This window comes from Doryrhamphus excisus, chromosome 5 (genome assembly GCF_030265055.1).
Source record: "Doryrhamphus excisus isolate RoL2022-K1 chromosome 5, RoL_Dexc_1.0, whole genome shotgun sequence".
NCBI classification, from domain to species: Eukaryota; Metazoa; Chordata; class Actinopteri; order Syngnathiformes; family Syngnathidae; genus Doryrhamphus; species Doryrhamphus excisus.
Window position 1 is genome coordinate 17052017 of NC_080470.1, and position 14815 is coordinate 17066831.

General features: G+C 37.2%; 1 protein-coding gene across 5 annotated transcripts in view; it reads left to right on the top strand.

The window, feature by feature from the left end:
* ttll7 (tubulin tyrosine ligase-like family, member 7) overlaps nucleotides 1-14815 on the top strand; it is a 108399-nt gene that overhangs the window by 71555 nt on the left and 22029 nt on the right. For all 5 annotated transcript variants that reach the window (XR_009129814.1, XM_058072664.1, XM_058072666.1 and 2 more), the window contains exons 17-19: nucleotides 1007-1141; nucleotides 5100-5180; nucleotides 9020-9180. Coding sequence is in view for 4 of the 5 variants with exons in the window: in XM_058072664.1 (XP_057928647.1) it covers nucleotides 1007-1141; nucleotides 5100-5180; nucleotides 9020-9180 (377 nt within the window). In the remaining variant the exon portion in view is untranslated. The remainder of the gene's footprint in view (nucleotides 1-1006; nucleotides 1142-5099; nucleotides 5181-9019; nucleotides 9181-14815) is intronic.

A 14815-nucleotide genomic window follows, 5' to 3' on the forward strand; every position in this document is an offset into this window, starting at 1 on the left:
ATTGTAATGGTTTAATTTCATTTGAACATGCATCAGATTACAATCGAGTGCATCCCATAATCAGTTCACAGTTCCACATGTCCAAAAAGAGTTGGAAGAAGCAAAGCTTATTAAATCCTACCCCTCCATCTGGTACTTTTACAATCAGTAACTGTTACATTTGTTCACTTCCTGCTTTCCTAATATAGTTCAAGTTTTTTTTTGTTTTTTATTTGTCACGTACCAAAGTATGAGGTGATATGACCATACAATGACATAATGGGTACCATAGTAACTGGCAATATAGTAATATATATAGCACATCATGAAACAAAGCAAACAAGCAAACATCAACTGCTTGTATTGTTTCTTGAATTGGCTCATCGTTGTGCATTGTTTGAGTTCCTTACGCAATCCATTGCATAGTTTGATTCCACATACTGAAATGCTATTATTATGTCTACTATATTGGGTAATCTGAGTGTAAATGTGACTATAGGGGTGCTATTTCATGTCTAGAGGGCTCTAATAATGTAAATGAAGGTAGTAAACAGGTTTTCACCAAAAACTAATTTTTGCTTGATGGAAATTCACTTGTCTTGGTCGGGTCTGGAACAAGTTATGTGTGATAAACGAGGGATTACTTTATTGTAGGTTTACCACGAGACGCATGCCGCACGTGAATGCGGCCAACGCTTCTTCCATCTTTGGTTGGCTGGAACCAAAGGGAAACGCCACCTCTCAAATAGTCCTGCAGTGACTATCAAAACAGAAGTATACAAATTGTTATATGCACCTTCTTAAAGGAAAGTGAAAGTGAAAAGAAGGGAAATTCAACATGTTATGATCAACCCTCGGGCCAAGCCGCTTCTTGGGTTCTGCGTACGTCGTGCACGACTTTGTGTGGGTACATTTTGTGGGACTTGGGGTCCCACTTCCAATAAAAGTGGACTTAAAGCAAACCTGTATGCGGACCAAGTCCCTCCTTTGAATTTCATTCGACTTTCTCCTTTCTTACGGTGCTCAGGGAGATCCACTAATTAACCTGAGGAGTAAAGAGCAGGAGGCGGAACTCGTGCGTCAAACACTGATTGCGCTGATGGCCATGAGGATCCGATTTCCTGGCAAAACGGAGGAAGAGGCCGAGGCGGTGCTGGATGAGGTGGGTGTCTTTCCAACTCTGACCATACTCGTGTCAGAATTTGAAGAAGCACAGAGTGTGTATGAAAGAGAAAAGATGGAAATAATAGGAAGTGTGTGGGAGTGAAGAAGAGCTCCAAGAGTGAATCCAGGCCCCCGTTTTTCTCCCACAAGCCCCTCTGTGGCCAGTTGCTTCCCTGCATAATACCAAGCCTAACCTTCCATTGTCTTTGTACAGTGGTGCCATGTTTGCGTCTTTACCGAGTCCATACTGCTTTCTATCAATCACCGCCTTCCTGGCTTAAAGCGGAGCTGGACAAAGGCCACTTAGTGAAAAAGGAAAGGATGCAAGGTCCGCTCTGATATATATGCTAAGAATTAATATATATATATATTTATACACTGGTGTTTGACGGGTACTATTTAGTGCAGCTGCCAGGTGACGACCTGTGAGGCGTCTTTGTCTTAAACTACACACACTCAGATATTTGTCTTCTTGTACAGTTGTGCATCGTTTTTCTGTCCTTGTGAGACCCAGTTTGTGCTGCTCTCTGAAGGGAGTAGTTAACAGCATGGTAAGAGATTTTAGTTTAGATTTTTAGATGGCTTTTCTAATCCATTAGCCTTATAAAATGATGAACTTGGATTACCAGTCAAGTTTAGTATAGTCTTTAGTATGTCCTATTTTGTCTTTCATAATGTTTAAAATTGTATTTAGAAGGTGGTAAACAGGTTGTCTATGTCTTATATGTCATATTTTGTCTTATTATGTCGACTATACTGGGTAATTAACTTGGATTAGCAGCCATACCAGGCGATTGATGCAGAGGACTGACAGTTGTTGATAGTAGGCCTCTATGCAAAAATGTACATCCTTCTTTGAAAATCATCTCATTCATTTTAATTGTTTGTGAAATGGAGAAAAATTGTGAGCGGTAGTATAATATATATATAGAGGTCAATGATCAAAACTACATCAAACTACATCTTTGTCATATCGGTGACACACATTATTAATTTCAAATTCGCTCTTTGCTCTTTTTCCCCACTATTTTTCTTTCTTAATCTTTTCTTGTATTGTTATAACTTAAAATACAGCCATATATATTTGTTTCTTTCTCATAATATGACAGCTTTTTAAAACATATTTTTTCTTTAATATGCTACTAAAATTGTATTATTTTTACTCATGTGTTTATTCTCATAATATGTCTTCTGTCCTTAATATTTTGATTTTATTCATGTAAAATTGCGGCTGTATTTCAGTTTTCTGCTTGTAAATTTTTTTCTTGAAATTATGACTTTATTCCCATAATATTTTGACTTCATTCTCACAACATGACTTTTTCTGCAATTTTATTTTATTTGTTCAACTTTCAAAAGATCAACTGTCTTTTAAATGACATTATTTTTCCCTCCTATTACATTATTAAAATTAAGACTTTTCTGCATTGTTATTTTTTTATATTCATATTTTTACATTTTCTTATTAAATTACTGCAGATTTTCCATTTTTGCTGCTGCACTTTTCTCGTTAAATTATATTTTTAGAATGTGCCACAGGCCAATAAGAGAACAGGCACGGACCGAAAATGATTCCTCGGGCCCGCATTTTTCATGTTCTTATATTTTCATATTTTTTGGATACAAGGTAAAAAATGATCCTCGGACAGATCCTTGCCGGAACTCTGTTTGAAACAACCTTGAAAATCCTTGAGAAGTATCGTGTCAACAGCACCTCAGTCCAATAAATATGCCTGGGAGTGCAATGAAAGCACCCATCTGTCTCATTTTCAGACTCAAACCCTCTTAAAAGGCATCGCTGTCCTCAGAACCAGCTGTCTGCTCAGCACCAAAGCCCCCGTGGTGCTGAAAAGACGGACTCTCCCCAACCTTCACGTACAAATTAGCAGCAAAACAACACGGTCAGCCGGTGAAATTTGTTCAGTGACTTATTTCAAGTCAAAGTTAGAACTGCTGTGGCCTTTTGATGCTGATCACCGCTTCAATACGCAAATGCTTCTCTTCTGATTTGTTAGTATGGAGTTAGTTTCTCTGCACGGGCTGACCAAGTGTTTGTAGCGAGCATAAGTCAATGGACATTCAAAAACATTGCATTGCATGCAACATGTTTTTTTCAAATTAAAAAGTGAAAAAAACAGTTTAAAATAAATATAAATATATATATATTTATATTTTTATAAATCTATTATATATATATATTAAATATATATATATATATATATTTTTTAAACTGTTTTTTTCACTTTTGACTTTTTTGTTTAAAAAAAAAATATATATATATTTTATTATATATTTTTAAGTTTCTCTCAATGTGGGATTCTTTAAAAAAATTAACACTGTTTTTGCATGGTTGCTGTAATGTCAATGTACCCTCAGGCAAAGAGGAATTTAACATTTCCTGGCAATAGCTTGTATATTTTGAAAATAATAAAAAATATATTTTTAATACATTTAAATTAATATTTAAATAAAAAAATTGTGACATATTTTTTGTAATTTTTATTATTTTTTTATTAAAACTGTTAACACTCTCAACAATAACTTTATTGCTGTAATATCAATGTACCCTCAGCAGCATAAAGCATTTTTTTAGAAAGGAATTTTTGAGAAAAATGTATCCCGCCTCTCCTTCAAAATCAATAGGGATAGGCTCCAGCGTACTTCCTATTGAGGATTTTAAAAATGAATGAATTAATGTTAACAATATCAATAAAAACACGTGTTTTTACTTGGTTCTTGTCATGTCAATTTACACCCAGGATTTTAAAAACTTCTGCTTTTATATTAATTGAAAAAATATTTTATAAATTGAAAAAATAATGCAGTTAAAAAAACATTCTTTCAGTGGTGGTTGTTATACCTACTAGGCAGCGTCATGATATCACCAGAGAAACACACCTAAGGCTCTGTTCTCCGCCCGCACTTAGCATGAAAACAATCTTCGGTGTTTGACGTCCCCCATGGTTTCAAGTTGAGATCAAGTTGTGCTAACGACGTGTGTGCCTGTTGGACTAATTACCTCCTTTGTCACACGCGCAAAAGCCGCTTTTGGTTGCAACCATTGAAAGGTGAAATGCATCAAGTGTGTTTCTTTATGCTTTAATTGAGGGTAATTTGTGTGCATATTATAACCAACGTGACAAATGAGCACGCAGCTCGCCAGACGAGGTGCAAACAGACTGGAAAGATTCAGTGAGCAAACATACTGTGTTTACTTGATACCTAAGCCCCGTGTCTCGGTAAACATGCAGGTTACTTTCAGTGTACACATGTGTATACTTTTCAGCATAACATATAACATATGTAAAATCTACCCAGTAAAATTTGAAATACTCTTCTAGTTTAAAATTCAAAGTTTACAGATAATTCAAATAGTTGATATCATAATTACATTCAATACAGTGAGCAAACATAAGATTAAGATATGCCTTTATTCGTCCCTCAGTGGGGAAATTTGTAAACATACTGTGTTTACTTGATACCTAAGCCCCGTGTCTCAGAAAACATGCAGGTTACTTTCAGTGTACACACGTGTATACTTTTCAGCATAACATATAACATATGTAAAATCTACCCAGTAAAATTTGAAATACTTTTCTAGTTTAAAATTCAAAGTTGACAGATAATTCAAATAGTTGATTAAGTAGTAAGTACACATGATAATATGTCAGTCAAAAATAGCTAAATAGCATTCATTAGGACACACAGTTTCTGTATTACGTCCGGTTAGCATTCGCGATCAATCATAATCGATATACGAGAATTGAAAATGGTTACGCAAAAGACAAAGCCAATGTGAAGGCAACATTCAAAAGGTTTCAGCAACGGTTGCATTTTCCGATTCATCATGAAATAATAGTTGAAGAAACAGAAGTATATAAAACGGGCATTTTTATAGTGGAGTTCATGACAAGCAAAGCCATCAAACAATTGACTTTTGTTTTTTTACATAACAGATCCTTGACAACTGGAAGTACCATAAACCAAAGGTAGCCTCCTACTGGCTCGTGAAGCTGGACTCCACCAAACAACGGAAGGTAAGTGCAAGTATTCGCTTGATGCTCTTATGAGAATACCGCCTACGGTTTTGCCTCATACAACATTCTTGATATTTGCAATTATGTGGATCTATTACATCGCTGCGTCTTGTGGTCAATGCATGCATAATTAAGAGCAGAACGCAAGAATATGCTCATTTAAATCAACAGCTGTATCAGGCTGAAAGGCTGTCGGCAGAGATGTGCTAATGCGGCCTAGATAGTCTCTTGGCGCTGAAAAGGGAAGCTAATGCCTCATGTTTAAACACATTATCACCAATGTCAACATAACAACATAACATCATGTATAGCACACGGCTAATGTACTGGACAGTAGTTGTAACTTACCTGTATAATCACCTATTTATACACTAGTAGAGTGTGGAGAAATAAAAAAAATGAGAACAGTTTTTTTTTTATTTTTAGAAATACCCCTTTTTAAAATAAATATATTTAAGAATTAAAAATGAGCTATTTTTTGAGGAAAAAACATATCCAATGAATAATATTGATATACACTACTGCTCAAAATTTTGGGATCACTTGTAAATGTCTTTGTTTTCCAAAGAAAAACACATTTTCATGCATTTCACAATTTTTTTTTCCATTTCACAAACATTTGTATCCATTTCACAAACAATTAAAATGAATCAGATGATTTTCAAAGAAGGATGTACATTTTTGCATAGAGGCCTACTATCAACTGTCAGTCCTCTGCATCAATCTCCTGGTATGGCTGCTAATCCAAGTTCATCATTTTATGAGGCGAACAGATGATTAGAAAAGAGCAGCACAAACTGGGTCTAACAAGGACAGAAAAACGATGCACAACTGTGCAAGAAGAAACAAAGAAACAAACAAGAATTATTCCATATGATTGGTGTCGGAATCGGTCAATTTTACTCATGGATGATTGGTACCAAAATCGGCAACATAAATCCCATGTATTTACAAAGTCATAAACAGATTTTCCGTGCTCCAACTACAAAAATATTCTATTTATTGACTTGGAATCCTATATCGTGGAAATTAATTTATCGCTGGCAGGTCTGTAACCAATTAATTAAACCAGGGGTGATTGTAATCATGAAAGACAAAAAAATCCTTAGCAATAGCACAAACTGGGTCTAACAAGGACAGAAAAATGATGCACAACTGTGCAAGAAGACAAATATCTGAGAGTGTGTAGTTTAAGACAAAGACACCTCACAGGTCGTCACCTGACAGCTGCACTAAATAGTAGCCGTCAAACACCAGTGTCAGTATCAACAGTGAAGCGGCGACTTCAGGATGCTGGACTTCATAGCAGGACTGACAAGAAAAAGCCATATACAAAAACATTTGCAAGTGATCCCAAACTTTTCAGCGGTAGTGTACGTATATACAGTATATCATCATTCATCACAGTTAACCAGTTCAAATGTTCAGTTACAAATGGAATATTTTCATTGAAAAACTTATGACCTTGTAAATATATAAAATAAAATAAAATAAAATAAAATAAAATAAAATAAAATAAAATAAAATAAAATAAAATAAAATAAAATAAAATAAAATAAAATAAAATAAAATAAAATAAAATAAAATAAAATAAAATAAAATAAAATAAAATAAATCTGGAAAGCAGGAAGTGAACAAATGTAACAGTTACTGATTGTAAAAGTACCAGATGAAGGGGTAGGATTTAATAAGCATTGCTTCTTCCTACTCCTTTCGGACATGTGGAACTGTGAACTGATTATGGGATGCACTCAATTGTAATCTGATGCATGTTTGAATGAAATAAAACCATAACCAAGGTAACGTTATTGCCACCTAGTGACTGTTGTAGAATACTACATATGTCTTTGAATGGCTTTTGCTTGAAAATGTTGCATGCATATTGTTTGACTAACAATAAGCTGCAGTTCACAATGAAACAGCTATCATTTATTTTGGAGTGAACTCCTAAGATTTAATTTACGGTGTGGTCAATTCAGAATGCCGAATGTGCGAGGATATTCAGCATCGCGCCGAAATCTATAACACGATTCTCCATGTGTTACATGAACACAATGTAACATCAAACCAGAAAAACTCAGACCAACATGAGGCTCATTACCATGCCATCAAGGAACCTGAAAGAGGATGTAAACAAAATAGAAGAGGGGGGGAGTTTTGAAATGGCATCCAGTAGGCGTGCCCCTAATGATGCCATCTCTCAGCCACCCGCTGTGCTCGGCTTTGTTGTGGGCTGCGGTGGTGCTGATGTTTGATTTGGAGTGGAGCAGCCTAATGAGCAGCAGGCAGAGGTCAGGAATGAAGCGCCCACCGCTCTGCCATCTGATTACCATACCAAAACATGCCTATGTGTGTGTGTGTGTGTACTCATCTATCAGTTTGTCTGACAGCGTGTACGCATGTCTCGCACGCCTCGCGTTGCTGAAGGCAAATCTTGGCTCGTCCCGCCGCAAACACACACGCACGCCCGCACAATCTGACAGGCACGTCAGTAATGAGGAGCGAGGAATCAAAAGTCCAAAAAAGCCACAGCGTGGCTCTCTGATAGGAGGGTGGAAAAGAGGAAGGGAAAAGGTGACGAAAAAAGGAGGATGAGATGGAAGGTGTCCTCACATTCTGACACATTCTGTCCAAGATTGACGTGGTTACAGCAATTAGTCCGAGCCCTGGTACGCCTTCCCATCGTCTCTTCCACACACACACACACACACACACACACACACACACACACACACACACACACACACACACACACCAGACATATGCTATGTGTGAACATAACATGCAGAGATATGCGAGATGGCTTATTAAACATGCGGCATATAGTTCAGGATGGAACATCTGCATTAGCTCTTAGTCATTGCTAAGCTTATAAAATGATTAAAAACACCAAAACTTCTACAACAAATGACAACACACATGTTTGCTAAATACAAGGATGAAGAGTCTTGAACCAGTCATGATGTGCTATATATATCACTATATTCACACTTACTATGGTACCCATTATGTCATTGGATGCTCATATCACCTCATACTTCGGTACGGGACAAAAAAATAAAAAATAAAAAATAAAATAAATTAAAATAAAGGAATAAAAAAATCATTCATTCATTCATGAAATGAAATGAAAAAAAATACATTAAAATTAATTAATAAAATAAAAAATATTAATTCATTCATGAATGAATATTTTTTTATTTTATTAATTTATTTTTTAAATTATAATTTTTAAATTTATTAATTTATTTTTTTAATTATAATTAAAATAAATTAATTATTACAATTAATTAATTAAATAAAAATATTCATTCATTCGTGAATGAATAATTTTTTATTTTATTATTTTATTTTAATTATTATTATTATTATTTAATTTTTTTGTCATGTACCGAAGTACGAGGTGATATGACCATACAATGACATAATGGGTACCATAGTAATTGTCAATATACTATTGACAGTTACTCTAACTGTCAATATACTATGGTACCCATTATGTCATGCATATTACCTGGTACTTCGGTTTGTCACAAAAAATATTAAATGAAATAAAAAATAATAATACTACAAATTAAAAAAAAACTTAAACTAATTAATTGCAACTTAAACTATATTAGGAAAGCAGGAAGTGAACAAATGTAACAGTTACTGATTGTAAAAGTACCACATGGAGGAGTAGGATTTAATAAGCTTTGCTCCTTCCTACTCCTTTTGGACATGTGGAACCGGGAACTGATTATGAGATGCACTCAATTGTAATCTGATGCATGTTCAAATGAAATTAAACCATTATCATTACTACGATTTTCTTCTGAGCCCTTTCCTTTCTTTTCTAGGTTTTGGACATTGTGAGGACCAATGTGCGCTCTGCACTGCAGCGGATCTGGAAGGAGCCCGATCTGGAAAGCCTTCACCTGTGCCGCCTCTTTAACCGCGTCTTCAACCGACTACTTTGGAGTCACGGCCAGGGACTGTGGAACTGTTTCTCCAACTCCGGGTAGGTTTGACCGTGCCTCAAAGTAAAAAAAAAAAGTTGACATTGATTGTAGGGCTACAACTAATGAATTATTCAGTTGATTAATTTTTAGATTAATCGATTAACAAAAAAATCAGTCGCTTTATTAAGAAATAAATTGGAAGTCACAAAGCAAATCAGTGCATAAACACCAACAATCATGATGACTCTCTTCCCAAAATAGTCTATTAACCATCAATCAATTAATTGGTGCCACCACAATTGATTAATTGTTGATCATCATTGCTTGACAATGGGCATGGACGCACCTGAAACCAAATTATTTATGAGTGATTTTCTTTAGGAAAGGGTAAAATGACAGCAATGGGAGCAAGGTGGTGTCACAGACCTCATCGATACCGCCATTCCTACAACTGAATGAGATACAAACGCTAATGACCGACATCGGCTGGCAGAGGCCTCTCTGTAGCGGTTCTGAGTGAATATCGTTCTAGAATAAATACTTAGAATTTTGCACCATCCCTTCAGAATAGAGCTGTCCTACCTAGTCTTCCAGCATATGCTGATGAAGTTGGCTTGGATGACACATGTCAGGAAAATATGGTTTGTTACTGAAACATATACAATGTTTAGTGTCCATTTTACTAATAGTTATAAATAAGCACTAACATACATTTGTTTTGCTGTGATTCATGTCACACAGACTTGCTATGATTATCTGATCCAGGCTAGACGCCTTTTGTCCCTAGAACAAGTTCTTCACATGCTCTACTCTACATCCGTGGGTGTGTGGGCATTTTAAGATAGCTTTAGCCTCTCCCCATATGCATATTCTAAATAGCAACATATTTTTCCTGTAGAAGTTATAGACATAGAAGCCTGATCAAGTTGTATTGATCCGTCTACTTGAAATTAAATTGTGCCATTATTATTCTCAAAGAACTTTTCTTGTCTATTTTGAAGTCAGCAGAATGTTTCCCCTTGACAAGAGGCGCAACGTCTAAAACTACCTTCACAGTCCATCTGCGATCGATTCAATGTCCTGAGAATATAGTGACTTGGGGAATGAAAATATTCACTGACAATGTTGTGGAATATCAGAAGAATGCACTCAGACACAGCGTCACGGTCAGAGGGAGGAGTAGTGCTATTTTTTTCTCATTGATATAAGAGCTGACATTTATTAAAATATTCTCGAGCAGCATTGAATTGTTTGGTTAGCGGCCTGTCTAGCTTTGTGGTCTTTAAGTCTTGCTAATCCGCAGCACTGGGGTCATTCTAGCATACAGTTTCCCCCTACTGGGGGTCCCTCAACCCCCTAAAAAAATAAAAATGTCCCTTATATCACCTGTATGAGAAAACTGTAACATACATACTTGATTGATGACATACACTACCGTTCAAAAGTTTGGGATCACTTTGAAATTTTGGGGTTTTTTCTTGGCAGTCCTGCTATAAAGTCCAGCATCCTGAAGTCGCCGCTTCACTGTTGATACTGACACTGGTGTTTGACGGCTACTTAGCGCAGCTGCCAGGTGACGACCTGTGAGGCGTCTTTGTCTTAAACTACACACTCTCAGATATTTGTCTTCTTGCACAGTTGTGCATCGTTTTTCTGTCCTTGTTAGACCCAGTTTATGCTATTGCTAAGGATTTTTTTGTCTTCTTGATTACAGTCACCCTGGTTTAATTAATTGGTTACAGACCTGCCAGTGATAAATTTATTTCCACGATATAGGATTCCAAGTCAATAAGTGGAATATTTTTGTAGTTGGAGCACGGAAAATCTGTTTATGACTGTTGCCGATTTTGATACCAATCATACATGAGTGAATTTGACCGATTCCGACACCGATCATATGGAATAATTCTTGTTTGTTTCTTTGTTTCTTGTTGCACAGTTGTGCATCGTTTTTCTGTCCAGGTTAGACCCAGTTTGTGCTGCTCTCTGAAGGGAGTAGTTAACAGCATGGTAAGAGATTTTAGTTTTAGTTTAGATTTTTAGATGGCTTTTCTAATCATCTATTAGCCTTGTAAAATGATGAACTTGGATTAACAGCCATACCAGGAGATTGATGCAGAGGACTGACAGTTGTTGATAGTAGGCCTCTATGCAAAAATGTACATCCCTCTTTGAAAATCATATGATTAATTAGAATTGTTTGTGAAATGGAAAAAAAAAAATTGTGAAATGCATGAAAATGTGTTTTTCTTTGGAAAAGAAAGAAATTTGCAAGTGATCCCAAACTTTTGCGCAGCAGTGTATATGATGAATGAAAAGAAAACTTCAGCTTTCGAACATCATTCATTCTGTTTGGAGCCTATCCCAGCTGACTTCATGAGAGCCAGGGTGTACCCTGGACTGGGCTGCAGCCAATCACAGGGCACATACAGTAACCCCTTGTTTATCGTAGTTATTTGGTACCAGACCCGGACTTGATAAGTGAATTTCCACAAAGTAGGCTTACTTTTTTCATAAATTAGAGCTTAAAAAGCCTGTTTACGACTTTATAAATACAGTTTTTCACATGATAAGCCCGTTCTATGTGAAATAACATCTCATCATTCTCATAATATGATTGGTTTCTTTTTGTTGTGGCTTTAATAATAACTAATTATAATTAGAGCTTCTATAAGGAGACAACCTACTTGTTTACGCATGGGGATGTAGATCCTTCTTTGAAAATCATCTGATTAATTTTAATTGTTTGTGAAATGCATGAAAATGTGTTTTTTGTTGGAAAACAAAGAAATTTGCAAGTGATCCTAAACTTTTGAGCAGTAGTGTAGATACAATACAACATGGTTGTTTTCTTGAATTACTTGGTCTTATAGTAGCCACGTTTACATGGACCCAAATATTCCAATTCCATTCGGGTTATTTGCTCAAACTGAAAGAATGTAACCTTTGTATACACCTCATTTCGAAAGAAAATTGCCAATCCGAATGAATATATAATCGGATTCACAGGGGTGGAATATTCCTTTCCCCAATCCGATTGTGGTATCTTGTACCTGCTCAAATGGAAAGTTGTTCTTTCAGCGCATGCTCAGCTGTGATGTAACACGCAGACGTCTCTCAGGTTTGGAAAATGGCGGCGAGGAGTCATCACTGGACTACAGCGGAAAATTCGTTTTTGATACAAACTTTAAAAGAACTGAAAGTTCAAGTAGCTGCTGTAAAAAAAGCGTAGCAACTGTCCCAACAACCATGGTAATCACACTCTCGTCCGCCATCTTCGATGAATCATGTTTACGTTGTCCCATTGCCTATTCCGTTTGATTATAGCAGTGCAGATAGACAGGAGATTGGAATATTCCTTTCCAGACGGTACATCAAGATTACATTCGGAAAGAACTAAATCTCCTCATGTAAACATGGCTAATGATGCCGACACATGAAGAGATTGGGTATAAGCGGACAATCGCTAGCCACGTTTACATGAGTTTTTCTCTTTTAGAATGGAATCTTTCCGAATGACCTTTCCGAAAGCAATGGTATACATGGAAAGGAATATTCCAATCGCATGTCTCCATGCGCCGCTATAATCAACCAGAATAGTCAATGGGGCATGCCCAGTAAAACGTAAACATCAACATCACGTGATACCGACTTCGAGTTTTTCTTTCACTTGTTGGAATAACTCCGTATTGCCATTTTTTCGTTCATTCAGTCTTGAAATTGATTTTGAAAACAAAAACAAACGCAGCAGTCCAGTGCCGATTGCTCACCTCCATTTTTTTTAAATCGAAGAATGTCTCGAGCTGCGTGTTACGTCATATCTCAGCATTCGCTGAAAGAACGCGCGACAACTTTCCGTTTGAGCGGGTACAAGATACCTCAATCGGATTGGGGAAAGGAATATTCCACCCCTGTGCATCCGATTATATATTCATTCGGATTGGCACTTTTCTTTCAGAATGAGGAGCAAATAACACAAATGGAATTGGAATATTTGGGTCCATGTAAACGTGGCTACCTTTCTTCTGAACAGTCCAGTTGTGACGTATTCAGTGCCCCGAGAGTACAATGTCCCGCAGGCCCCTGTGATCTATTCATAATTTTTCCACTTTTATTGACACTAGTGACACTTTGACATGTTTGAGGAAGCAAATGGCAAAACGTGACTGACAAAACCAATCCGACCCCACTTGCACTCTCCTGAAACTGTGTGGCGACGGAGTGCAAATTAAGGTCAGCAATCGGGGGGCTGTCTCGGGACACATTCACAGCTGAAAGCAATAGAGACCAACACTGAGACGTATAAGTGATTGACGGCCTTTTACTGCCTCTGCTCGAGCTTGTTATGGGAAACTGTGAAGGCTTCTGAAATGTATTTCCTAAAACTTATTCTTATCATACTTTGTTGATGTGACAAAGCGTGGTAGAAATCACTGCAAGGACTGCAGGTTCACGTCCTTTCCAATGTGAAATCAGAAAACAAAGATGGTATACAATAATAATAATACAATAAGTTAGTCAACACAGTTTGATATCGCATTCCTAAACAAACCCGTCTGCTGCTCGAGCCGTTTCTCGTTGCTTTTCAGGCGACCTCATATTCTTAGCGTTCATTGGTTGACAAGGTGTGTTTCTGTTGGATCCTTCTGTTGTCACTGTTTTGTGGTTGGTCATCAGAAATTCATGTAAAGATGACTGAGGGTGTTATTTCATGGTTAGTAATGCTAAAAAACGCTAAAAATGCTAAGAAAACCTATACTGTTACTACAAATGTATTCCATTTAGATAAGAAATCCCACTTCATGGAAATTCACTTATCACAGTCAGGTCTGGAATCAATTAACCGTGATAAACGAGGGATTACTCTCTTTGGATTTAGTGCTGTTGGATAGGAACCAGATTGAAGTGTCAGTAAGTGTCAGTATTGCGGATCTTCCAGTTTAGCGCAGTTGACATTTTGGGGGGTTTTGGGGGGTTTAACGCCCACAGGTTTTTATTGAGACCCCTTTTCAAGTGTTTTTTCAGGTGCAAAGTTGGCACCAGGCTGCACGGTGGTCGAGTGGTTGGTGCGCAGACCTCACAGCTAGGAGACCTGCGTTCGATCCCGCCCTTGACCATCTCTGTGTGGAGTTTGCATGTTCTCCTCGTGCATGCGTGGGTTTTTTCCGGGTATTCCGGTTTCCTCCCAAATTCCAAAAACATGCTAGGTTAATTGGCGACTCCAAATTGTCCATAGGTATGAATGTGCGTGTGAATGGTTGTTTGTCTATATGTGCCCTGTGATTGGCTGGCTACCAGTCCAGGATGTACCCCGCCTCTCGCCCCAAGACATCGCCCCAAGACAGCTGGGATAGGCTCCAGCACCCCCGCGATCCTTGTGAGGATAAGCAGTAGAAAATTAATGAATGAAAGTTGGTGCCATCATGTGAAAAAAACGACAAAAAAGTAGAGATCCGAGCCAAAGGACAAAGCTCCCAATTTACCCGTCAATCTATGTTCTTACCCTCAACTATGGTCATGAGCTTTGCGTAGTGGCCGAAAGGACAAGATGGCGGGTATAAGCAAGTTTAAAATTAGTTTATTCTGCAGGGTGGCTGGTCTCTGCCTTATAGATAAGGTGAGAAGTTCTGTCATCTGAGAGAAACTCAGATTATAACTTCTGCATTGAGAGGAACCAGATGAGGTGGCTCGGGC